At 36.3% G+C, this 25,108-nt stretch overlaps 1 protein-coding gene across 3 annotated transcripts in view; it reads left to right on the top strand.

Annotated features, from left to right (window-relative positions):
* Positions 1-21,742, top strand: part of LOC125664241 (solute carrier family 22 member 4-like) — a 31,143-nt gene extending 9,401 nt beyond the window's left edge. For 2 of the 3 annotated variants that reach the window (XM_048896918.2, XM_048896917.2), the window contains exons 2-9: positions 11,284-11,614; positions 11,817-12,238; positions 12,353-12,580; positions 12,668-12,802; positions 13,090-13,172; positions 14,022-14,148; positions 17,272-17,344; positions 18,233-19,083. In XM_048896918.2, the coding sequence (XP_048752875.2) occupies positions 11,306-11,614; positions 11,817-12,238; positions 12,353-12,580; positions 12,668-12,802; positions 13,090-13,172; positions 14,022-14,148; positions 17,272-17,344; positions 18,233-18,421 (1,566 nt within the window). In that variant the 5' untranslated portion in view covers positions 11,284-11,305 and the 3' untranslated portion in view covers positions 18,422-19,083. Of the gene's footprint in view, positions 1-11,283; positions 11,615-11,816; positions 12,239-12,352; positions 12,581-12,667; positions 12,803-13,089; positions 13,173-14,021; positions 14,149-17,271; positions 17,345-18,232; positions 19,084-20,483 lie in introns of those variants that run through there. The other variant, XM_056152561.1, reaches the window with a different exon arrangement.
* The last annotated feature ends 3,366 nt before the right edge of the window (positions 21,743-25,108 follow it).

Raw genomic sequence — 25,108 nt, 5'->3', positions numbered from 1 at the left:
TAGCCACCTCTGAATGATCATTTAGTCACCTCTCAGTAACGATTCAGTTACTGTTCAGTGACCAGTTATCATTCAAGCACATTTCAGTGACCATTCAGTCATATTTATCTTTCATTCATTAATCACCTTTTAGTTATCATTCAGTTAAGTTTTAGTGATCATTCAAACATTTTTAGTTATCAGTCAGTAGCCTCTTAGTGAACATTCAGTCATTGTTTAGCTATTATTCAGTCATATCCAGTCACCTTTTAGCTATCACTCAGTTACATTTAGTGACCATTCAGTTACCCTTGGTGTTCAATACTCATTTTGTCACCTCCTATTTCAATGATCATTCAATGACTTCATTGCATATACAAGACCATTCACAAACCTGTCTGCTAAATACACATTTATTGTACATGTTGTTTGCGATTTTCCTGCATCATTTTAATGGTTCTAATTTATTTCATGTTATTTATTTGATAACCTTCATGAAAGGTGAAGATAACGAACAGTGATCAATCTCATAACTCCTATAAGCAATACAAAATAGATAGTTGGGCAAACACGGACTCCTGAACACACCAGAGGTGGGATCAGTTGCCTAGGAGGAGTAATCATCCCTTATCGACCGGTCACACCTGCTGTGAACCTATATCCTGATCAGGTAAACGGAGATATCCGTAGTCTAAATCAGTGTGCCAAGAATATTTGTAATTAACATTTCACTGATTTTTCAGTAACAATTCATACCTTAAAGGTCAAGTGTAATAAAAATAGATTTGAAAATAAAGTTTATAATTCATTAAAACCCGTTTTGAAAAGTTTATTGATGTGTTTATCATTTTTTTAAAATCCAGGTAAATCCGCAAAATACCTATTCCAAAATCGTTGTTTATAGAAACGAATGAAGGAATTATCGCCCTTTCTTATTACGTCATCTGAGACAATTGTAGTTGTTTACGCCTGTATATCATCGTTTTAATTTCTGTGAGAAATTGCTAGTTTTAGCAACACCGTGGATAGTGACGGCGAAATACCGTAGATACACTTGAGTTTAGGGATTCAACCTCTTATATTTGTACCTGCACCCGTTTCGAAACCATCCGATAGTCTATGTTCGACAAATATCTCAGAGGAATCTCAGTTAGAAATTATTTACCGAGCCAGTCCATAGAAAAGTGGGAATGATATTGGAAAAAATGTTCTATCAAAAGATAACCTTTGTATTTTACACAGTTTAGGCTAATCAAAATCAGACTTCATAGATACTCGCCGTATATTCTATTGTAGCGATTGTGAGCGTATTTAACTAGATTGATTCTCACGTTTGTATTTTTTTAATGGAATTTACTAGTATGAGATTGATCAGATTCAGATTATAATGTGTTTAGCTAGATATATATTTAATTGAAAAATGCCTTTTTGAAAAAAGAACAACAAAAGACAGAAGAAAAAAAAACTTATTGTGCACAACGTTATTTGTACCCCCCCCCCTTTTTTTAAAAAGAAAAACATCTACATGTAGATACAATATCATAAAATGTAAATTAAACCTATTAGTACATGCAATTTCTTCACAACACACGTCAAATGCGACATTGAAATATTACGGCACAAAGTTAACGAAATGTAGCATTTTGAGGTGTGAAATTTTGCCTTAATGATTCATGATGTATTAATTAATGTAGCACTTAAAACCATATTAGGAAAAGGAAAAACTTGTACTTGTTTTCATAGTGAACTTGAAGAAAAATTTTTGTAAATTGGACTGACCTAATATATAAGGTTTTATCAAAATGGGTTTTTTAAATTAAATTCATTTCCATTCTTACTATATCTTATTTTTTCAAAATATATATAGTGAAGAAATGAAATGAGAGTCCCTTATAAATATAGTATGAGTACGAAAATATTCGAAAGATATTTCATTTAATAAAAGAAATAAAATCAATTTGAACTAGGTAATGGGTGACATTAATTTTTATGTGCAATCGCAAACCCATTGAATACAATGTCGCATTAAAGCATTCAGTGGTGGATTGCATCCCCCCTTAATTTGGGTTGACCTTTTTATATAATTAAAATACATCCTTCGACTTGTTTTGTAGGATGTCCAGTTAATCATCCCTTTGCACTTTGTTTATAGTCAAACAGTATGATGCGTCGGGGTTGATGGAAACCTGATCCTCGTTAATTAAAGTATCACTCACTGATCCTCGTGGCTTGTCACAAATCTCAGTGTCTCTTTCAGTTTCAGTGTCCAAATTCTTCGAAATTTAAGGTCTTTTGGGAAAAGAAACATACTTAATCCCTGTCCCGATTTAACATTGCAGTTCAAAGCAGCGCATTGTACCATAAATACAGGACTTTTCTATGTAAATACTATAAAACCCTATCAATGCAATCGAAAGTTGTCTCAGATGACGTCATAAGCTACGAGCGATAAATCCATAAATGTACGACAGACATTTTTCTGTGTAAAAGTCAAGTTTTAGGAAAATCACCGTACTTGACCTTTAATCATTTTTAATTTTAAAAATACTTATACTGGCATTGCTGTACCCGCCCTTTCCAAAGAAAGTTCTGGTGTATTGTTGCTACCATGGTCCGTCCGTTTGTCACATTTTCTTCTGCCTCAAATTCCTCTTTTATATTAATCAGTACCTCATTAATATTTTGGAATATGGTATGTGGTATCCTGTAGATGTGTAATGAGATTTCAGAATTTACATTTTCACCCAGGAAGCCAATTGGGATTGAAATTGTTTTACTTTAGAAAAAGCTGGTTCCTAGATATCTTCTTACATTTTATGCATAACCAATTCATCTTTTGTGAGATGATTAGCAATATCGTTTAAATGTGCAGTAAAATTTCAGAAATTTCTTTTTCAAAATGGGCAAATGGGATGGGAAACCACGAACAAACATCTGGTGCTCAGTGCATTGTGTCATGTCCAACAAGACTGATTTAAAGATATTTGAGCAACAAAAAAAGAGATAGGGGTTGGGATGACTCCGGGGCATTTGCCTATCAGAATACTCTTGTGCAGCAGGACTATATATGGTTTAGAGCTCATCACTTCAATTGTTTCAATCACATTTCAACAAGTATGAAATACGGTTTAGGATGACCCCAGGACACTTGCCCAACAGAATACACGAAGCATCTTTACCTGATCAGAATATAGGGCTCACGACGGGTGTGAAAGGTTAACAGGGGATGCATACTTCTCCTAGGCACCTGATCCCACCTCTGGTGTGTCAAGGGGTCCGTGTTTTCCCAACTATCTATTTTGTATTGTTTATAGGAGTTATGAGATTGATCACTGTTCGTTATCTTCACCTTCCATATATGCAGCAAGAATATATATGGTATAGAATATATTTAAAGGCAATTATTTGTATGAAAGGATGAGATGGGATCGGGTGCCTAGGAGAGGTAAGCATTCCTTGTCGACCGGTCACACCCGCAGTGACCCCTATATCTAGATCAGGTAAACAAAGTTATCCGTAGTCAAAATCAGTGTGTGTGCGAGTATTTCTGTCTTCAATGGCAGCATCTAATGTAACGTACTTCAATTGTATTGAGAGGTTGAAATTTCACACGTTTTTGTGTACAATATCTACACGTACATTGTACACGTGTTTTGTATTTTCTCTGTTGAAATATTCATGACGTGTATTATAAACGAGTACGAGCGCTTCGCACACTTTCTTTTTGTTTCCTTAATAATACATTAACATACATTTACATTGTAGCCATTTTTGTGTTTGTGTATTGTATCAGTTTGGTTTAATATGAAAAGCGATCAGGGGTATTCAACTATTCTGCCTTGTGACATCAGGTTGACTACGGTTAATGGTTAAACATGTTCAAAACATGGTAAATGAAACTAAAAATCCTATATCATACTTAAAAATCACATTTTCATACATCACCAAGCTAGTTTTTTGTCGTAAAAGTTACAAGTTTGTACTTACGTGCAGACGCCGCTCCACAAGTTATGAGAAATGAGAACGTGAAGAAACATTGACATCACCAAAGTAATGACATACATGTAATACACAAGTAATTTTGGTGATTCCCTTTTTACCCGTACCCGATTGAAATATCGACCTCTCTACTGCTGTACATTAACGAACGTGATGAAAGGTGAAGATAACGAACAGTGATCAATCTCATAACTCCTATAAGCAATACAAACAGAGTGTTGGGCAAACACAGACCCCTGGACATCCCAGAGATGGAATTGGGTGCCTAGGAGGAGTAAGCATCCCCTGTCGACCAGTCACACCAGCCGTGAGCCCTATATCTTGATCAGGTAAACGGAGTTATCTGTAGGCAAAATCAATGTGTCAAGAACGGCCTAACAATCGATATGAAACACGTCAGACATCATTTGACCCAATGATAGGTTGGATTGGCAAACTAGATCGTTATAACGACCATAGAATTTGTGAAATGCTAACTTTAAACGAGACTGTTGGAACCCCTGCACCATCAACTTGTTTGTCAGTAATATGCTTCACATTGAAAACTAACCATACGCAGAACAAGTTCTCTCGTATCGAATTAGCTGAGAGATATAAACACCATATCATAAAATACGTTTATTTTTCATATTGTTTTCTTCCTAAATAATTTTATATGCAAGGACAAAAATTAAATGTCATAATGTAAGATTTCATTGAATTATTTATGGATGCTATAAGTACATACACTAAACATAAGCGTTTATACCAATGCTCAAAATTTGGACGACAAACTCAAATTAACATTCCTTATCAACAGACAATTAGTTACCAAAATATGGACGTAAAACCTGAAAAACGGTATCATATTGAAATGATTAATTTTCCTTGTATAGAATTGCGAGAATATTTCTACGCATTTTTATTGCAGCAAATATTATTACACAAAAAGTTATCATGACATGATTAAAGTCAATAAAGCTGGAAGAGGGCGGTCAAATCATACAAAGTATATCGATTTTTTCTGATCTCCTTGTACAAGTCGACATAATTTTGACGTTATAAACATTTCATTCGAAGATGACACTAATTTTATTTTGCCATTTTGAGATATAACACAACAACACCAGGCGGTTATACGCTTCCGTTTCATAGAGGGGGGGGGGGGCATTCTATGATGTCAGTATAGGGCCAATTGCAAAAACGTGACTGTGCGTTAGTCACAACACGCCGTCACGCCAACAAGCAACGCGCCGTCACACTAACACAACTTTACACAACGGGCCAACAAGCAACGCGCCTTCGCTTGTTGGTGTGACGGCACGAAGGCATGTTGCTTGTTGGCGTGACGACGCGAAGGCGTGTTGTTTGTTGGCATGACGGCGCGAAGGTTTGTTGCTTGTTGGCGTGAAAGCGAGAATGATTGTTGCTTGTTGGAGTGACGGCGCGAATGTTTGTTGCTTGTCGGCGCGAAGGCGAGTTGTGTAGAGTTGTGTTAGTGTGAAGGCGCGTTGTTTGTCACCGCGAAAGCGCGTTGCTTGTTGTCGTGACGGCGTGAAGGAGCGTTATTTGTTGGTGAGAAGGCGCGTTCCTTAATGGCGTGGGAGCGCAAAGGCGAGTTGCTTGTTGGCGTGACGTCGTGTTGTGACCAACGTGTAGTCACGCTTTTGCAAATGGCTCTATCCGGACACCATACCACTCCCCTCTAGGCCTGATAGAAACGAATTTATCAATTTTCAAGTACTTTGATGCATTTTCATTTGTTAGTCCGTAGAAGGTTGAAGCCCCACAAAAAATACATGGGGGTGAATATACTTCCCTTGGAAAATTTTCTGGACTCGCGCATGCTTATGTTGCTGTGCTTTCCCTGTCGGTAGCATTCATTACTTCTGTACACTGCAAGAAAATACTGTATATATGGTGGTATAAAACATGCCATAACTTCCAAAATTATGAAACTTTCCGCAAGGGTGAGGGGTGAGGGATTTACGGCGGGGCTCTGATGGTTATAAAGTGAAATTGCATTAAATTGAATAGTCTGTCAAAATCGTATATTTTACCCTATCTTTAAGAGGTCTTCGTCAAACTAGGCTAAACTAGAATCTATTTTTAAATAGTCTGATGTTATGATGAATCCTCCGTTTGTTGGTGTTTGTGTAGCTATACAAATATTAAGATGGCAGTATTCAGCTTTTCTCACTAAAAGTTGTATACTCGTAGTGATGGGATATTATCGAAGGAATAAAACGCATGTAGTTTTGCCAAGCTATAGAAGTTGTACATTTGATGGATTTGAATTGTCGGGGTATTTGGTGTAAATCTAATGTGAATCTGTGTATTTGATGGAATATTTTAATAGAAGTAGCACCTAAACATCGTGCTTATGGCACTTTGTGTGCGTGTGTCTTATGCTATTTTTCTTCTTTCCTTTTATGTCATGTATTCATATTTAGGTAATAATTTTATCACTAATTAGGTGTGTCTTATGCTATATTTCTCCCGTTTCCTTTTATCTCGTATTCATGTTTAGATACTAATTTTAGATGTTAATTTTATGTTTGTGTATATGTTTTAATGCAGGATCACAATGGAAACTAGCTATATGCTAATTTGTGTTATCCTGGATAAATAAAGCTATTATTATTATTACACTTTATGAATATTATACAGTTTAACCCGATCGGATCAAAAAGTAATGAACCTAATTTCCTACTGAGTTTTAAATTCTTCTCGGAGTCGGATACAAAGCGCCCTAGTTTGATGTATTGATGAGTATGTGACGACACTAACTGAATTTAGAAAGTAAATACATGTAATTACAGGGTGACTTGTAGGCTGTTACCGGGACACGTACTACGATAAAAGTCAGTCAAACGGAAAACGGGGTATAGAAAACCACTGTAAGCAATGTAAGGGGCGTTAACGTTTGTTTAGCATAAAGTGATCTTAATACGACCACGTACTGTTAACGAAATCTTCTTCTGTCGTGATGTTTCTAATGATACTTTCCCGCGCGCTAGTGCAGATGTACCATGTACGTCATTCCTTCATAAATATGCATCAGAAAATCATCGTTTCCCCCCTTGCATTGAATAGACCAGTACTCCATCAATACCAATACCTAACTCGTTGAAATTTTCAGATATTATTTTTCATAGTTTATCATACTGACAAAAGTTTGATCTGGTTTCCAACATCGATAAAATGCGGTTAAATATGACTCATATAGCCTTACATACTTAATACAGATCAATTTGCAAACAGTGGTTGATGATAACTCTCTGCGCGTGTCCAAAAGGAAATTGATGGAAGTATTGATTTCCGCTAAATACAGAATACAATGAAAATTAAACTTACAATAATGTAATTGATAATCATCTAAATATTGAAAAACTATTTTGGCTATGTTTAATAAAGTGCAAACTACGAAATGTTTGAGTTTTTCATATAGGGTACTAAAACCCTGTCGTGGACTTGGTTAAGACCTGATTTCAATGGCCTCCGTCTATCTTCTTGTCAGTATTGAACAGGAGATCCATAACGCACAGAGGGTGTAAGGGCTTTAGTTATGTATCATGTAGCCCACTAAATGGTCACTAAAATGATTGAATGAGACATGTACCTAAATGTGACTGAATGGTCACTATAAGGTTATAAAAAGTTCACTACAGGGTTACTGAATGATAACTAAAAGGGGAATTAAAGATAACTAAAGGTGAGTGAATGGTCACAATAGGGTGACTGACTGAAAATTACGTGTGAAAGGTGAATGAATGATAGCTAAAAGGTGACAAAACTATAACTGAAAAGGTGACTAAATGGATACTACAATGTGAGTGAGTGATCACTGAAATGTTCCCGCTATTCAATTGAATGTATAGGCACTGAACAGAATTGGAAACTGGCTGAAAAGATCTTTATCAGTGATAATTCAAGTATCCTCCCGCAATAATTCAGTCACCATTCATTTGACCGAATGGTGGTATTTCATCGTGTGTTTTCTTCATGTACCCGGCTATAATTTCAAATTAAGTAGTCTTTACTTTCATCCTGCATGTCTCCTTGGAATGGTGCCTGTTAGCTGATTTTATATACCTTCGATATGTTTTTGTTTCTCACTCATATGGAATTTCAACAGCTCTAAATGAATTACCATAAATTTAGACCTCTCCTTAGCGCTCAGGGCTGTAGAAATGAAGATTCTTTAATCTGCCAATGCCTGCTGCGACACGGGGCCTCAGTATATAACTTTTGAATGTCAAGCGTTTGGCTAAAGAGCAAAGACTACCTATATTTGTGTCTTGACAATCGTGTTGATCGTAGAACAATTTTTGACTGTTGTTAGTTTGCTACTAACAAATATCTAAATACGAAGCAGATGTGGAAGACTGGTGGGTTTTTTTTATTTCGAGTTCATTGGGATATATTGAATCGACGACATATGAATGAAAATGATGATAGTTATTAGATGAAACGTCATAAATAATTAGAATTGTCAAGTTGAAAGCCACAACAAGATATTGCTTCTTCTCATGTAGGAGGTTTTGAATAAATTCTGCCTCATTAGAATATAGAAACAGGTCAGCTAATAAAGAAGCACAATTGATGTCCTTAAGAGTTTCAACAGACTGTTGAAAGAGCTGATCACCAAAGACTACTAAGATATTATAAATGAGGAACTTTAACAATTTTTTGTTTGGTATATAGAATCAAAAGGGTTTTTATTTTTTGGATGACTGATCACTACATAAAGAATATTTCCCTTATCCATTTTTGTTGAAGAAGCAACTGTCTAGGATGTCAAAAAGTCTAGTTTTTAATTTACCATGTGTAATGCTGATGTAAAGTGTTGAAAAGTGATATGTTTTCATGCTGTTGATTTGAGAAAAGTTTTGTGACATAAGCATACAATGATGATGAAACTGCAACATTGCCATCATCCCCAATTTCCGCCATTCGCAGTGGGTTGTCTTGTTCACTTTCTAAATGTTTAGAAAATGGCCAGTTGGGCTGCATATATACCCCTCGGGTTCAACCATAGCTCAAACCATGATCATCCTTCGATTCTGATCCTGTAAGGCATCGCTATCACAATCGTATCCTATTGCAACACAGCGCATCGGTTCATGATTAACATATCGTAACATATGTGCACGTGCACCATCGTCCAAAATAGGTGACGCGGATCGTGATTATGGTATGAGATCGAGGTCTATTGATGAACTTGATCGGGACAATATTATCAGAACGCATGTGCTTGTATATGAATGGGTGTTCAGATCGTGACACATCGTGTCCCCTGTATCTACCATGACCTCACCACATCAAAGTACAACAAATCGTGTAACAACGTATTAACTCGCATCACCTCTTGAAATTTGAAATTCCAGAACATTTTTGCGATCAGCTACGAATGTTTCGTAACGGTTCGCACAACAGTGGTAATTTAGCATTTATAGATATTCAGGGGAAATATAATTATTATTGCTTGTGACTTTAAGCAAACCGACTATACATCTCCTCTCTGGCTTACCAAAAACATTCACTTGGCTCTCATTATTATTAAATCACTTTTTAAGTGTGTGGTTTAAGTGACAAAATGTCTGTTCAAAGGTTAAACGCACTTTTATACAGTTTATATTCGCTACCCATAATTTGAATGGACGACATAATAATTCATACAGATTCTCTGTGATCTTTGTCGATTGTATATGTAAAACTTTTACGGTACCAATTTTGATGCACCAGATGCGCATTTCGACAAATAATGTCTCTTCAGTGATGCTCAACCGAAATGTTTGAAATCCGAAATGACAATGAAATTTTAGAGCTATTATAGGGAAAAACAGTGTGCCAAAAAAGTGGAGTCAAATTCGTCTAAGGATAAGAGCTATGCGTGAGGGAGATAATCCTTAATTTTGAAATGAATTTCTAAATTTTATAACAGCAATTAAATATACATCCGTATTTTCAAGCTAGTAACGAAGTATGTAAAAATTTAAATCTAAAGGATTTCAAACACACGCAGAATGAATACCTCTATATAGCAATGACAGACAACCCAAGCATTACCTCGATATTTTCTTCTTAAACCATCAATATGACCCGATTGGTTAGTCATACTTAGGAATATTCTCTCTTTTAGGGGTAAAAAGTGGTGTTATTTAACGAAGGGTGTTGTTAATAATACACCAAACAGATACCAGCAATTCGGCATCTTTCAATATATGCCAATTCAGTTTTATCTTACGTATGTTGGGGTAGTATTTTTCATTATACCCCCCGCAACAAGTTGTGGGGGGGTATACTGGAATCGGGTTGTCCGTCTGTCTGTCCGTCCGTCCGTCCGTCCGTCCGTCCGTCTGTAGACGCAATGGTTTCCGGACTCTAAAGCATTATCCTTTCCACCTACCGTCACCATATCATATATATGGACTACCCATGGGATGAAGATATTCCCTATCGATTTTGGGGTCAAAAGGTCAAAGGTCAAGCGCACTGGACAGCGAAGTAGCAATATGGTTTCCGGGCTCTAAAGCGTTATCCCTATCACCTACCGTCACCATATCATACATATGGACTACCCATGGGATGAAGATGTTCCCTATCGATTTTGAGGTCAAAAGGTCAAAGGTCAAGCGCACTGGACATCGAAGTAGCAATATGGTTTCCGGGCTCTAAAGCGTTATCCCTATCACCTACCGTCACCATATCATACATATGGACTACCCATGGGATGAAGATGTTCCCTATCGATTTTGAGGTCAAAAGGTCAAAGGTCAAGCGCACTGGACATCGAAGTAGCAATATGGTTTCCGGGCTCTAAAGCGTTATCCTTTCCACCTACAGTCACCATATCATACATATGGACTACCCATGGGATGAAGATGTTCCCTATCGATTTTGAGGTCAAAAGGTCAAAGGTCAAGCACACTGAACATCGAAGTAGCAATATGGTTTCCAGGCTCTAAAGTGCTATCCTTGCCACCTACAGTCACCATATCTTACATATGGACTACCCATGGGATGAAGATGTTCCCTATTGATTTTGGGATCAAAAGGTCAAAGGTCACGTGCACTGGACATCGAAGTAGCAATATGGTTCGGTTTATCATGCCATTTGTTTTTTACACTCAGAAAAGAGGTAGTTTATACCTATTACCAACACCCTTTGGGAGATTGGGGTAAGCGGGGGGTATTCTTAGTGAGCATTGCTCACAGTACCTCTTGTTTACGTTGTGTTGAATTACCAGTGTCCAGCATTTTTATTATGATATTGATGCTTTGCATTGTTACGTTTTAAAACCTTTTTGTCTTTTGTTATAGAGGGAGAGTGTTGTTCATAAAAATGGAATCCCTTAACGTTGTCCTGGAGGATATCATTACAGAATGTGGTGGCTTTGGTAGGTTCCAGTATATTGTCATCGCTGTGGCTTTTCTGGTGAAAGTGACGTGTGCATGGAGTATCCTGATGATGCAGTTTGCCGGATCCACCCCGGAATGGTGGTGCACGTGGACCACAAATACTTCACTTGACTACTTCGGTAATACGAGTGTAGAGACCGTGAGGGTGTGTAAACCACTAGCAAATGAGTCTGCCACAGGACAATGTTCAGATTTTCGATTTTCATCAGAAATTAAGACCATCGTTAACGAGGTAAACTATATTTCAAATATCACATGATTTACTGTATTTGCAAAGTTAGAAAAGTACATGATAAAACATTCATATTTCATACCAAATTTTCTAATAAATCAAATTCTAATTGTAACCGTTGTCAATATGGCACACTAAGGCAGTAGTAGTTTTTCTAAAATATAGCTACAGTATGTAAACTTCTGCTTACCGTTTTCTGTAGTGGGCGTTGATCTGCGATAAGGACTGGGTAACGTCCACCATCACCACTATACAAATGGGTGGACTGTTAGTCGCCGGTCTTCTGTCCGGACATTTGGCGGACACATTCGGCAGGAAGTTAACCTTCTTCCTCTCTTTGGTTGTCATGATGGTAGGGAATTTCATAGCTGCCTTTTCCGTCTCGTGGCAGATGTTTGCTGTCTTGAGATTTGTGATCGGGTTCGGTGCCGGACAGTTTTTGGCTACGTTATATATTTACATGATAGAGTTTACTCCAAAGAAACATCGGTCACTAATTGCAGCTCTACCAACCTTCCCAATATTTGCAGCCCTGTTAGCCTTTGTCTCCTATCTGATAAAGGACTGGAGACATTTACACTTTGTGACCGCTGCATTGACCTTGCCGTCATTATTAGGAATTTTGTAAGTATTCTTACAGGAAAGAAATCACCCCACAAACAATTTTAGGTCAATTTAATACATCTGCCAACAGATAGACGACATCGTTAGACATTCAATTGGTTGTTTCTTTTAAAGCGTAATCCCAGAGAGTTTTCGGTGGTTAGCTTCCCGCTTCAAAATAAAAGAGGCGGGGAAAGTGATAAACAAGATAGCTTGGATGAACGGATGTCCGCCACCAGACGTCAGCAAAATCCAGCAAGCCTTACAGAACAAAAACAAACTCAAAGACAGGAAATATTCCATCATTGATATATTCCGAGAGAAATATTTACTTAAAAGGACAGTGGTGCTGTGGTTTTGTTGGTAAGTTTTCAAAACACTAATTTCTCTGGATTTTAAATAATAGCCGGATGATTTTGAAACAACTCGTTAGAATTTTATCATTATCAGGATATCCTGTGGGTTTTCCTACTACGGACTGGCTTTTGGAGTTGGACAGCTATCAGGGAGTCTCTATATCAACATGTTCCTTCTGTCTGCAGTAGAAATCCCCGGAACCTTTAGCACGTGGTGTCTCACCAACCAGTTGGTATTTAAAAAGCTCTTAATAGCAATGAGCTGACCACGACTAACAGTTGTCTCTCCATATAAATATGTTTATCTAATCCGTGGTGTGAAAAGATCTATCATCAACATTAGCTAATGTAAATATATGATTGTGTATTTATAAATTGATCGATCATATATGATAACAGATCTTGGAATGCTCTTCACATTATTGCTTTCTCGCCTCTCAGGTGCAACACTAACGATATTCAAAGAAAAGAAGCTTATTCACATTCTTTGTTAGATAGCTTGTCTGTAATATTTAGGTTTGGGAGACGATGGACGTGTTTGGTTCTGCTGTTATTGGCATCTTTAGGCGGCTTAGCAACGGGAACTGTCCAAACTTTAGGCAAGTATGATTTGAATGTCATAGAGATGATAGTGAGGACTCGTGATATCGACCCCTTTCATGTTCCTTGCAGTCGGGAATGATGTCTTTGAAAAGAGCTAGCTTTAGTATAAACAGCAAAAACAACAAAATATACAACTATTTAACAGTCCAGCTAATCCCTTTTCAGCTGTACTTTTCCCCTAATTACGTTCATCTTTTGTGTTTTACGTTGAATATTACAGCTGTTATATACTATTTCTAGGTGAGTTAATGACATATTACTTGTGTCAGAAAAGTATTAAATAATCTTGGAAACAACTACACATACTAATTTTGAAATTTACAGATCGGTATTATTTGATCCTGATTATGTTTATCATTATCTGAAGTATGTTTTATCATTCAGTCGAAACTGTGTTTTACCATTCGATCCCCATTCAGTTTTATCATTAGATCCAGTGTCACTTTCCCCAGACTCTCGCTCTCGAGACTTTGCACAATCGAGAGGCTGGTACAATTCCTATGTAATGGCAATGGCTACTACTGATAAGGATATATGCGTTTTTGTTCATTACAAAGCAAACGGAGCTATTTCATTGTGTGTTGAACCAAAATGTAATTTAGCATTGATAAGTGAAGGTCTTTCAGTTGAGAATGTAAATTTCGTCTTTGTAAACAAACACATTGACACTACAGTTCCTCCTCATTTCTCTATCAGCCAATCAGAAACCATATCGGTTTCTTGGTAACCTCGATTTCAAATCACAAAAATAAAATAGGAACCGTAACAGACTCTTGCTCGTGCAAAGTCTCGAGAGCGAGAATCTGGGGAAAACGAGACTCCATTAGATCTTGTTTCATTATTAGATCCTGAATCTGTTCCAAACCACGGTCTGATTGTCACTGCCCTTGCTATTACTGCCAAACTTGCCATTTCCGCAGCCTGGACGTCCATCATGACCATGACAACAGAATTATACCCCACCGTGATCAGGTAATATATATATACGACTGCATAATTTATACGGCTTCATAATCATACAGTTTTATAATTTACAAGACTTCATAATTCATATGGCGTCGTATGGGGTCTTAATCTATACGGATTCGTAATTCATATAATTTCGTGTTATGGTAGATTATTTCTACCGCCTACATGTCAGATAGTTATGTAGGCTTGTCAACTAATACTCTTGAAAACAGTACCCTCGTATCTCGTCAAAATGGTATAAGTTCTATCCACTTGTTAACATACTTTTCTTACAAATCGTTATAACTATCTGACACAACTTTAGTTTCTGAGAAGTATCTATGCTGTTGTGTCAGATGATTTTGTTCCCTTATTTGCATTATCAGATATATATATGTCAACTCGTCAGATCACTCAGAAAATTATAATGACAAATGAATAACAAACACTGTCTATTTTTACGTTTTATGTTAACTTTCAAATTTCCTTTGACTGACGAGCCGACAAAGTATCTGGCAAGATGGCTACGATAGCTATTTTAGAATTTGTCGGTTGGTGACAGAAATATGCCATCATAACATTGTTTTCTGAAAATGACAATTTATGTCACTTTTGACCCAAAGATACCTAACACCAAATTTGAAAAGAATCGAAATGGTAGTTACATGTATCAACAAGTTGAAAATGTTCAAATGTTAACACATCTGGTAATTGACAATGTTGGTCCCACAGATACCAAAACTCCTACTCCTGGAATCATGAAATTTACAATTTTGGTAAGGAACTACATATACCTGTTCTCTCTAAGTATCGATTTAGTTTCACCCTTGTCTCAATGATATTCCATACCAAATAGAAAATAAGAATGGTAGTTATCAAAAAGTCAAAAATATTCAATCGTTAACGAATGACGCACGTTGACCATTTGTAAATACACTTATTGTTAAGCCGTACTTTACACACTGATTTTGACAACGGATTATTTCATTTACCTGATGAACATATGGGACTCATGGCGAATATAATCGGTCGACAGGGGATGCTTACTCCTCCTAGGAATCTGACCACACCTCTGGGGTCCGTGTTTGCATTCCGAACATCACCAGCTGTCTCGCCTCCCCAAGTTCTCCGCTGCTAAACTTTATACAGCAACAGGAAAAAACATATTACTAGCCGAGATTTTGCACCGGAAACAAAAGAAAGACAACAAAATCAAACGAAGCATGTTCTACTTCGATGATAACTGTTGGTAATATTTATGTGATATCGGTAAAGTATTACGTTCTTTATATTCAGTCAATGACCCATGCACACTTTATTCAGTCAACTGTTACGTCACAATGGAATGTGCACATAAAGGACGTTGAGTCGTAGGATTTGCGTACCAGAAAACGATGACGTAAGCAAACCCGCGATCTACGTTAATGGTGTATTCGGTATTGGAGTTGACATTGATCATTATTCTTTATCTTCATCTTTTCATTGGACACTTCAAAAAACGATGCGTGGCTTTCCTAAGGACATACATTGTATCAAAATTGTTCCAACGTCCTCATTGTTGTTTTTATGTATCTTTCGTCATTTCGTTATCGATTATTGTTTCAATCAAACTTGCAACAAGCTGCAATTCAATTACGAGCGAATTTAAATGAAGATTTGCAGCAATGATTTAACTATGTTCTAGTTATTATAGCAAAACATTCGGTGTTCATAACCTTCTAAACTGCCTTCTTATGTTTCATAAATTCATGATGATGATTTTTGGTATGTAGTAATCTAAGGTGTAATGATCATACCCCGATGGTGTGACACGTCAAAGTCCGATGGTACACTTTGATGCACCAAAGTACGATGGAGTGACACACCGAAGTCCGGTGCTTTGTGAAACTGAATGGACAGTGTTTTGGTACAAACTATACAAACCGTGTTTTGTTTCACCAAAATGACAATGCAAAATAATAGAAGATGATAATTTATTTCATTACCGTTTAGTTGTGTTATTAAACACAAACTTTACAAACGCGAAATCCCATAGAATGTTTCCCCCAGGAATTCATTACGTGTATATAACAAGTATCAAATGTTCATGATCATGAATCAAAGCATGCTCAAGCGAAGAAGATAGTTCGACAACAAATGTAATTTGCTAGTCTCACAATTCTCAACCTTGTAAACTTGACCTTGTTATCGTCCATGTCAATCTTAAGCACCCATGTCTTCCTACAATATCCCGAACACGTTGGTGCCAACACAAAGAACCTTCGTTGGTGAAAACTGGAGTTGCATTTCTTCGGTTAGATTATGAAAGACGTTACAAACGACGTCACAATAACATAACATCACAAAGCTTACTAAACCCCGTCACCATCAGATTTTGGCGTGTCAGATCATCATACTTTGGCGTTACCATCGCACTTTGGCCTCTGCAATGTCATCCATTGTCGGAATCCCACGGTTGATTACGCTTCGTTCCTCTTTCCATCACCCGTAGGTCCATTCATTCCTACTCACTCGTTCTCATTAATAATTATTGAGGCAAATTGATTGGGCGCTTATAGTACACCCTGAGCAAATTTGTCTAATCAAAAAGACGCTTTCAGCCCAATTGCGGTATGTACTTGTTGTGATAGCAAAGTTAAGTTAATGCTACCTTTAAAAACAGAAGAGTTCCGTTACTATAAAGAGTACTTTCATTGGACGATATTTTAAATATGTTATTCATGAGAACGAGCGAGTATGAATGATTGCAGGCACGGCAGATAGAGAAAGGAATCAACCGTACGTTTCCAACGATGAATGTCAACAAACCATTGCAGTTGGCGCAGAACGTCGCACTTTGGCGTGACTATCGCACTTTAGAGCGACCATCGAACTTTAGAGGCTAACATATGCATTCTCTAAAAGTAGAAATCTTGTTTACAATTTTTTTTCAGAATTAGGAATATAGGGTAATTAACTTTGTTCAAAACTTTGCATCAAGAAAATTGAAGGGGTGGTGCTTTTTGCAATATTCATTTTCTTAGTTCTCCGTTTTGAATGAAAACCATGGAATAAATGTTCCAGTTTTGCATGCACTTCTTCATTGTGTGCAGTTTAGTTGTTTTTTTATAAAACTATTATAAGAACTATTATTCCACTGTATTTCAGGAACATCTCTTACGGGTTTTTCAGTGCTGTCTCACGAGTGGGTGCGATGGTGGCCCCACAAGTTATTTTCCTTGTAAGTATAGATAGATGAATAAATAGATAGATAGGTACTTTGACTTTATTTGGATAGGATAGGCCTTAGAATTTGTATTGAATACAAGGAGGGTTACATGTATATAGTGTTGATGCTATCACCGTTAGGGAAGCGTAGGTACATATACTTGATAGGTTCCAGCTTTTTTCCCATGGGGAGTTGGTTCCATACTATGCACTTTTCCCTGGGTGTCCAATACAAGGGATTAACGCCTGAAGATATATCTGTCGTATTAGACAGTATATTTGATCAATGGCAGAAATCAGACTACGTTTTGCCATTACGGTAGAATAACAGAAGGCCAGCAAATATTAATCACAAAGAATTAGAAGATTTAACAATTCTTTTACAGAAAATATATATACTTATGGATTAACAAATTTTGCCAATAAACTCCTAAAGACTTGCTCCAGAGCTACTGCTTCCACCTTTAATATTGTTTCATATGTCTGTAAGTTATATCAGAATCTTGCTTGATTAGTAAATACAAAATGTATCGTAAAATCAATGAAAAACGTACTTTCGTTTTCGATAGACTACCCTGAAATAGCAAAAAATGGAAGAATAGTGGCGAATCTAAGCCAGTGTTCTTTTTCTTTTTTTTAAATGACTAGAACAATACGATGTGAAGTTAATTCATTGTTTATCGATGCTTGATTTTGACCGGTCAACAGGGGATGCTTACTCCTCCTTAGGCATCTGATCCCACCTCTGGGGTGTCCAGGGGTCCGTGTTTGTCCAACTCTCCATTTTGTATTGCTTATAGGAGTTATGAGATTGATCACTATTCGTTATCTTCACCTTAATAGGAGTTATGAGATTGAACACTGTTCGTTATTTTCACCTTTCATTATCTATCTTTTGTAGAGCAAGACAATCCCTGGTCTATTGTATTTTATGATCGGGAGCACTTTGCTGGTCTCTAGTGTGTTTGCCTTTCTTCTTCCGGAAACTAAAGGGCGCCCTCTGGAGGACCATGTTGTGGTTGAGGAGTCTGCCGAACAAATGCAGCTTATGGCAAATAGCCAAAGGGAAAAAGATGAGATAAACACTTAAAACAATGAATGTCAATGTGCAACGTATCAGTTTAATTACAATTAGTGAAATAGATGCATGCTTGTCTGACTCCCGAGATTTATCGTTGAACGGTAGATCAAATCACCGTGTATTTAAAAAATATCAGCATTCTATTTCATCACCATGGCCAAAAAAATAAATATGTATTTTCTCTGAGATAAGTGTAATAAACAAAGGGATCTACTATAAACGTATTAACATTTTATACTCTGTAGTTTACTCTCGTTTTTACATTCTCGTCACAAATGGTGTTTTTCATATTCACATTGGAAGGGAAATAATAGGAGTATTTGATGAGATTAAGCTTCAAAGTATGTTAAATCCATGCAAAAGAAAATTCAGCAAATTTTTTTATTTTATTAAGATAAAAGAGAAAACAAAAATATATGTATCTCACGGGTGATACATGTGTTACCATTTACCAGGATCTTTTTCATGTGTTAAATATGCAGTACCTCTAACTTGTTTTCGCGTGTTAAATATCCAGTACCTCTAACGTTTATGTGTTAAATATCCAGTACATCTAACGTGTATGTGTTAAACATCCAGTACCTCTAACGTGTATGTGTTAAACATCCAGTACCTCTAACGTGTATGTGTTAAACATCCAGTACCTCTAACGTGTATGTGTTAAACATCCAGTACCTCTAACGTGTATGTGTTAAACATCCAGTACCTCTAACGTGTATGTGTTAAACATCCAGTACCTCTAACGTGTATGTGTTAAACATCCAGTATCTCTAACGTGTATGTGTTAAACATCCAGTACCTCTAACGTGTATGTGTTAAACATCCAGTACCTCTAACGTGTATGTGTTAAACATCCAGTACCTCTAACGTGTATGTGTTAAACATCCAGTACCTCTAACGTGTATGTGTTAAACATCCAGTACCTCTAACGTGTATGTGTTAAACATCCAGTATCTCTAACGTGTATGCGCTGTTTGCGTGATTGACATTCTCTTCAGGCAGTCGTTTTGCTAGACATGGATCTTATGATGAGGGAAGAATGCATAGTGTGGGTCACGTGTTAACATGGCTACTCGTGTAGATGGATGTAGGGCAGTGCACTGGAATTAAGACCGCTATAGATGGGTTTGGGGTAGGCTGTCGGTATCACTACCTTTTGTAGACGTGTTGTGGATAATCTGATAGCATCACTAACCTACGTATACGACTTTAGGGTAGGCTTATTTTGTAGAACTACTTTCTATAGATGTATTTGGGTAATTTTGTTAGTATCACTAAATTGAGTAGATATGTTTGTAGTAGTGTTTTTTAGTATCACTGCCCTATGTAGCTACGTTCGGGTTAGTTTTTAGTATAACTACTTTGTTTATTATCAATACTTTGCGTAAAGTCGTTTAAGGCAATTTTTCTTCAGTATCACTACCCAGTGTAGATGTGTTTGGGATAATCATTTTTGTTAGTATCACTACTTTGTTTAGTGTCACTACCCTGTGTAGATGCGGTTGGGTAGTTTTTAAGGATCACTTTTGTTAGCATCACTATTGAAAAGAACTAAAGGTTTCTTCTTCATTTGTCAGTCTGTCTGTCCCACTAACGTTTGTCAGTCTATCTGTCCCACTAACGTTTGTCAGTCTGTCTGTCCCACTAACGTTTGTCAGTCTGTCTGTCCCACTAACGTTTGTCTGTCTGTCTGTCCCACTAATGTTTGTCTGTCTGTCCCACTAACATTCTTTAACAGTCTGTCTGTCCCACTAACATTCTTTAACAGTCTGTCTGTCCCACTAACTTTTCCACACTTTTTGTAACTTAAGAAGCTGAAAGTTGGTATGTAGTTTACGATTGCAGGTTTACAGATTCAGAAATGTCGTTTCATCACAATTGAGTGATTTTTGCGAGATTTATGGGACTTTGTGTCTGATACATATATAGTTCTTCTTGGTTTTCCGCGCATTTTTCACCATGCTTCAATTCGTTTAAGGAAGCTGAAATTTGCAGTTGGTTTGTTGTTTACAACTGTTTGTTGATAGATCGAGTGTGTTTTATTTGAATGTTGAATTTTTTTTTTTTGTAGGTTTATGGGATGTTGTGCCGAATATTGTTTTCCGAATCATTTTCCACTATGATCTAACTTGGGAATCTGAAATTTGATATGTGGTTACCTAATGAGAATATGTGATTTACTAATATACGGTTACCAATCAACTTTTAAGTTTCGTCACATTAGACTGGTGTTTTTTCTTTTACAAATTCATGCGACCTTATGCCAAATGTAGTTTCCAGACTTTATTCTACAATGCCTAAGTTAAGGAATCTGATTTTGTGTGGTTATTGAATGACTAGATGTACTTTTATGTGGTTATTGAATGACTAGATGTACTTTTATGTGGTTATTGAATGACTAGATGTACTTTTATGTGGTTATTGAATGACTAGATGTACTTTTATGTGGTTATTGAATGACTAGATGTACTTTAAGTTTCACTCTGGTTACAGTTGAATTATTCTTTTAAAATTGTTACACTTATCCTAATGGTTGACAGAATTAAGTTCTATACTATCTCTTGTATTTCATATAATTTGATATTCATAATCTAATGTATATCAATTTGTTATCGAGTCCGTCAGATTCGCTACATCTATGTATGAGGTCTAGAAATTATAGCTATTTCCTGGTATTACAAATATGATATTCACTCTCTTTTCCAATCTACCAATATACATGTTCTGCACATAATAACTTCCCTTAATAACTTGAGGCGCCAGTAGGGGACGTGTATTTCTTTCATAATACTCTCCGAATACTTGTTTAGTATTACTACATTGCGTAGATACATTTCTGTAATTAATTCAGTATCACTACTTTGCAATAGTGTAAATGCGTTTGGAGTAGTTTGTATTCAGTCTCACTACTAGTACCCTGTATAGATCCCACCTCTGGTATATCCAGGGGTCCGAATTTGCCCAACTCTCTATTTTGTATTACTTATAGTAGTTATCAGATTGACCACTGTTCGTTATCTTAACCTTTCATGCATTTGGGGTAGTTTTTATCACTGCTTTACTTAGTATCATTGCCTTTCATTGATGTCTTTTTGTAGTGTCTTGTCCATATCAGATTACTATTTCGATTTGAGATTGCTATTGGGTAGCTCGTTCAGTATTACTAATCTGTAATGATGGGGATTGTGGTAGGTTATTAATTCCACTATAATTAAACCATATTTCAAGTGGATATTTATGTATTCAAGCATTTAGAAGAAGCATTCTATTTCTTTGATATTTGGGCGATGTTTTATCAAAACATATCATTAATTAAAATCTAGAGCACTAAATCCAATGCTGTTGACTTATTTGTATACCTATAGAAAGATACTAACATGTTACATACACCCGTACAGGATCGTGATATAGGACTCACGGTGGGTGTGACCGGTTGACAGGGGATGCTTACTACTCCTAGGCACCTGATCCCAACTCCATCAGGGGTCCGTGTTTGCCAAACTCTCTACTTTGTATTCCTTTTAGGAGTTTAGATTGATCACTGTTCGTTACTCACCCTTTTATGTTGCAGAACATTGCAAACGGAATTACAAGACATCAAACAAGTTTTAACTTCAGTAAAGCATTATCTAGTCGTAATAGTATGTGGATTACGGCGGGTGTGACCGGTCGACAAGAGATGTTTACTTCTTTTAGTGCACCTAAACCACCTCCCGGATGTTCAGGGGTCCGTTTATGCCCAACTCTCAATTTCATATTCTTCATACGGTTTATTAGATTGATCACTGTTCGTTATCGTTAGTTTTTTAATACTTAATTCATCTTGAATTTAAAATATTGCGTTACATTTTGTTATCCAAAACTTGTCGTTTTGTATCAGAAGAATATATCAAAGTTAGAAAACATGATGTTCTTCAATTAAACTTCAACAATCATTATACAAGCATAATGAACGTACTAGTCAGAAACGATGAAATGAGGATACAAAACCTAAAAAATACCAACACTCACTTACAGAGAGAGGCATGTGATAGTCATCTCTTAATCAGGGAAGTCCGAAGGTCGTCCGAAATCATTCGTGGATTTCTACTTTCGCTCAAAGTCAAGGAAACAAATGTGTGAAAAATTTAAATTACCTCATTCGTTTCAGATTGAGGAAAGTGAAACTTGTATAACTTTCATGGAAAATAGACCGTTGAAGAAGAATACAACTAATAAAAATATCTGCGAAATGATAATGTCCATAGACATATGTGTAAGAAGACACATTGCACACTCAAGACACACGCCCGGTTCGTGTCCCTTCTGGTAATATATACAGTAAAACTCGAATATAGCGAACACGGATATAGCGAAATTACGGCTATGGCGAAGTGAAAGTGATTTCCCCGGCAAATTTTTTATATATTCTATATGAAAATATGTGTCTATAACGAACACGGATATAGCGAATTTACGTATATAACGAAGTATATTCCCATTCCCCTTGAATTAAAAATGAACGTAAAAATCACCTTTTATAACGATATTCCATTAACTTTACTTACATCGACATCTGCGGACAATGCATTTTCATTTGATATATTGTGAATATCGATGAAAACGTCGTGGCTGTGCAAACACGATCAGAGGATGAAATAGTTCAGAATCATGAGAGTGCTGAGAGTGACGAGGAATCCTTGGAAACGGAAGTGCATCTTCCAAGTCTTTCAGAGGCAGTTATCTCCTTCGATACACTACGACGGTATTTGGAGACGAGAGAAAACACCTTTTTTTCTCAACTTTGCTATATTGAAAAATTTATTAACAAAAAAAAAGACAGTCTGCGATTGACAGATTTTTTTAAAAAGACTGTTTGTGTATATTGCACATAATTTTGTTGACATTTTTCTTTTCGACATGTGCTTGTGTGGTTAAATAATCCATCAAGATAAATTATCATCTATAAATCAATTTCTCGCATCAAAATATTTTTTCTCGAAAATATGTAGGCTTAGTTTCCCTCAGAGACAACACAAGCGCAAGGATATCGATTGCTGCCTTCTGATATACATATCCAACTGATCTATATGTAGAAGAAATCAGTCTTATAACGGATTTGTTATATTTGAATTATGAATTCGCTTTAAACGTATAGCGAATTACGCTTATAGCGAATTTTTATAGACTGCCCGCAGAAATTCGCAATATCAGAGTTTTACTGTATATATATCAATTTGGATGTAATGTTATCGGACCAAAAGGCATTTGTCACTGAAGGCTTTTGGTATGATTCAATACAATTATATCACATGTTTATATAGTCACTCAGATTTCAACATACTCAGCGCTTTAATTATAGAACAAGTGCTAGCCCGGAAATGAACGATTAACGTACCACACTTATTTTCTCAATGTGCTTTGTTAAATTTCAGGAAACTGTACAATGTCTAAAGGCATAAGTATACCTGAAGTTTTAGATATTCCACATTGCGAATAACCTTTCCAGTTTCCAAACGAAAGGTATGTGGTTTAATCTACAGTTACAGAAGAACTTCTAGGACAAGAGACTATAAGGGGATATTTGAGGTTGTTAGTTAGGGCGCTTAATGTTTGATTTTAGAATATTTTCATGTGTATACATTTCATTGTATCTACACGTAATTTAAAAACAAACACTGCATATACATGTAGATGTACAAGTGTCAAACACACGTCATGAGATATATTAGTTCTACATGTAACAAGTATAAGCTGCTGCAAGGTATATTTATTTCTAAATTGATTAGCTAATCAAACACTTTGTCTTTAAAAATCTAGAATTTTCCTATCTTATAATTTATAAGTGTGGATATAAATCTCGCTCACAGAAAATAATTTCAAAGTTTTTTTTATTTCCCTGTTTAACCGTCTTATTTTTCTAGAAAATTAAATTCTATGTCCTTGTTCCTGAATGTAACCGTCTTTTCTTCTATTCGAAGAAAAAATATATATTGAAAAATTACTGACTTATTGCACCCCCAATGAATTGAAAACCTCATTTGAAAAAAATATATTCACTTGTAATTGACAACGAACTCATTTGTAGTGTTTTGCAAATATGCTAGCTGCTTATGTTAAACTAGGATTTCAATGCTACAAATACTATAAAGTATATAGTCCCTTAAAGTTGTTGAGTGTAAAAACGTCCGGAGAAAAATTCTTTATTGGTGTCTTCATCACGTTATTAAATTCAATTTCAAAATAAATGTGAAAATCTAGCTACTGCTACTTAAGCGTTAAGCAAGCATCTATGATGAGTCTTTACTTGATTCGATTAAAGGACTCGATTTTGCTCATTCAGTTTCACTTAATTTTCAGATACTCATGGAGAGGGGGTTCATTGTCTCCGTCCTCGCCCTGACGGTGATTGCTTTGGGGCCAGTGAAAAGCTCCTTTTGTCCCGATAGCTTGTGCTTTTGTCCTGATGTATTGACGGCCGATTGTTCAAACAGAAATCTTCAATCTATACCAGCAGGACTATCTTCCAGTATCAGAACTCTCATATTGTCAAGAAATAAGTTTCACATTCTCAGGAATGACACATTTGATCCTATTACAAATTTCAATATTACGAATTTGGTAATGGACAACTGTCAGATGAAAAATATTTCGGAACGCTCTTTCGCAAGTCTAGAAAAATTAGAATACCTCGACCTTATCATTTAATAATTTGAA

The sequence above is a fragment of the Ostrea edulis genome, chromosome 1 (assembly GCF_947568905.1).
Source record: "Ostrea edulis chromosome 1, xbOstEdul1.1, whole genome shotgun sequence".
Lineage (NCBI taxonomy): Eukaryota > Metazoa > Mollusca > Bivalvia > Ostreida > Ostreidae > Ostrea > Ostrea edulis.
The sequence above is the reverse complement of the archived record's forward strand: the minus strand, read 5'-3'. Positions and strand labels throughout refer to the sequence as shown.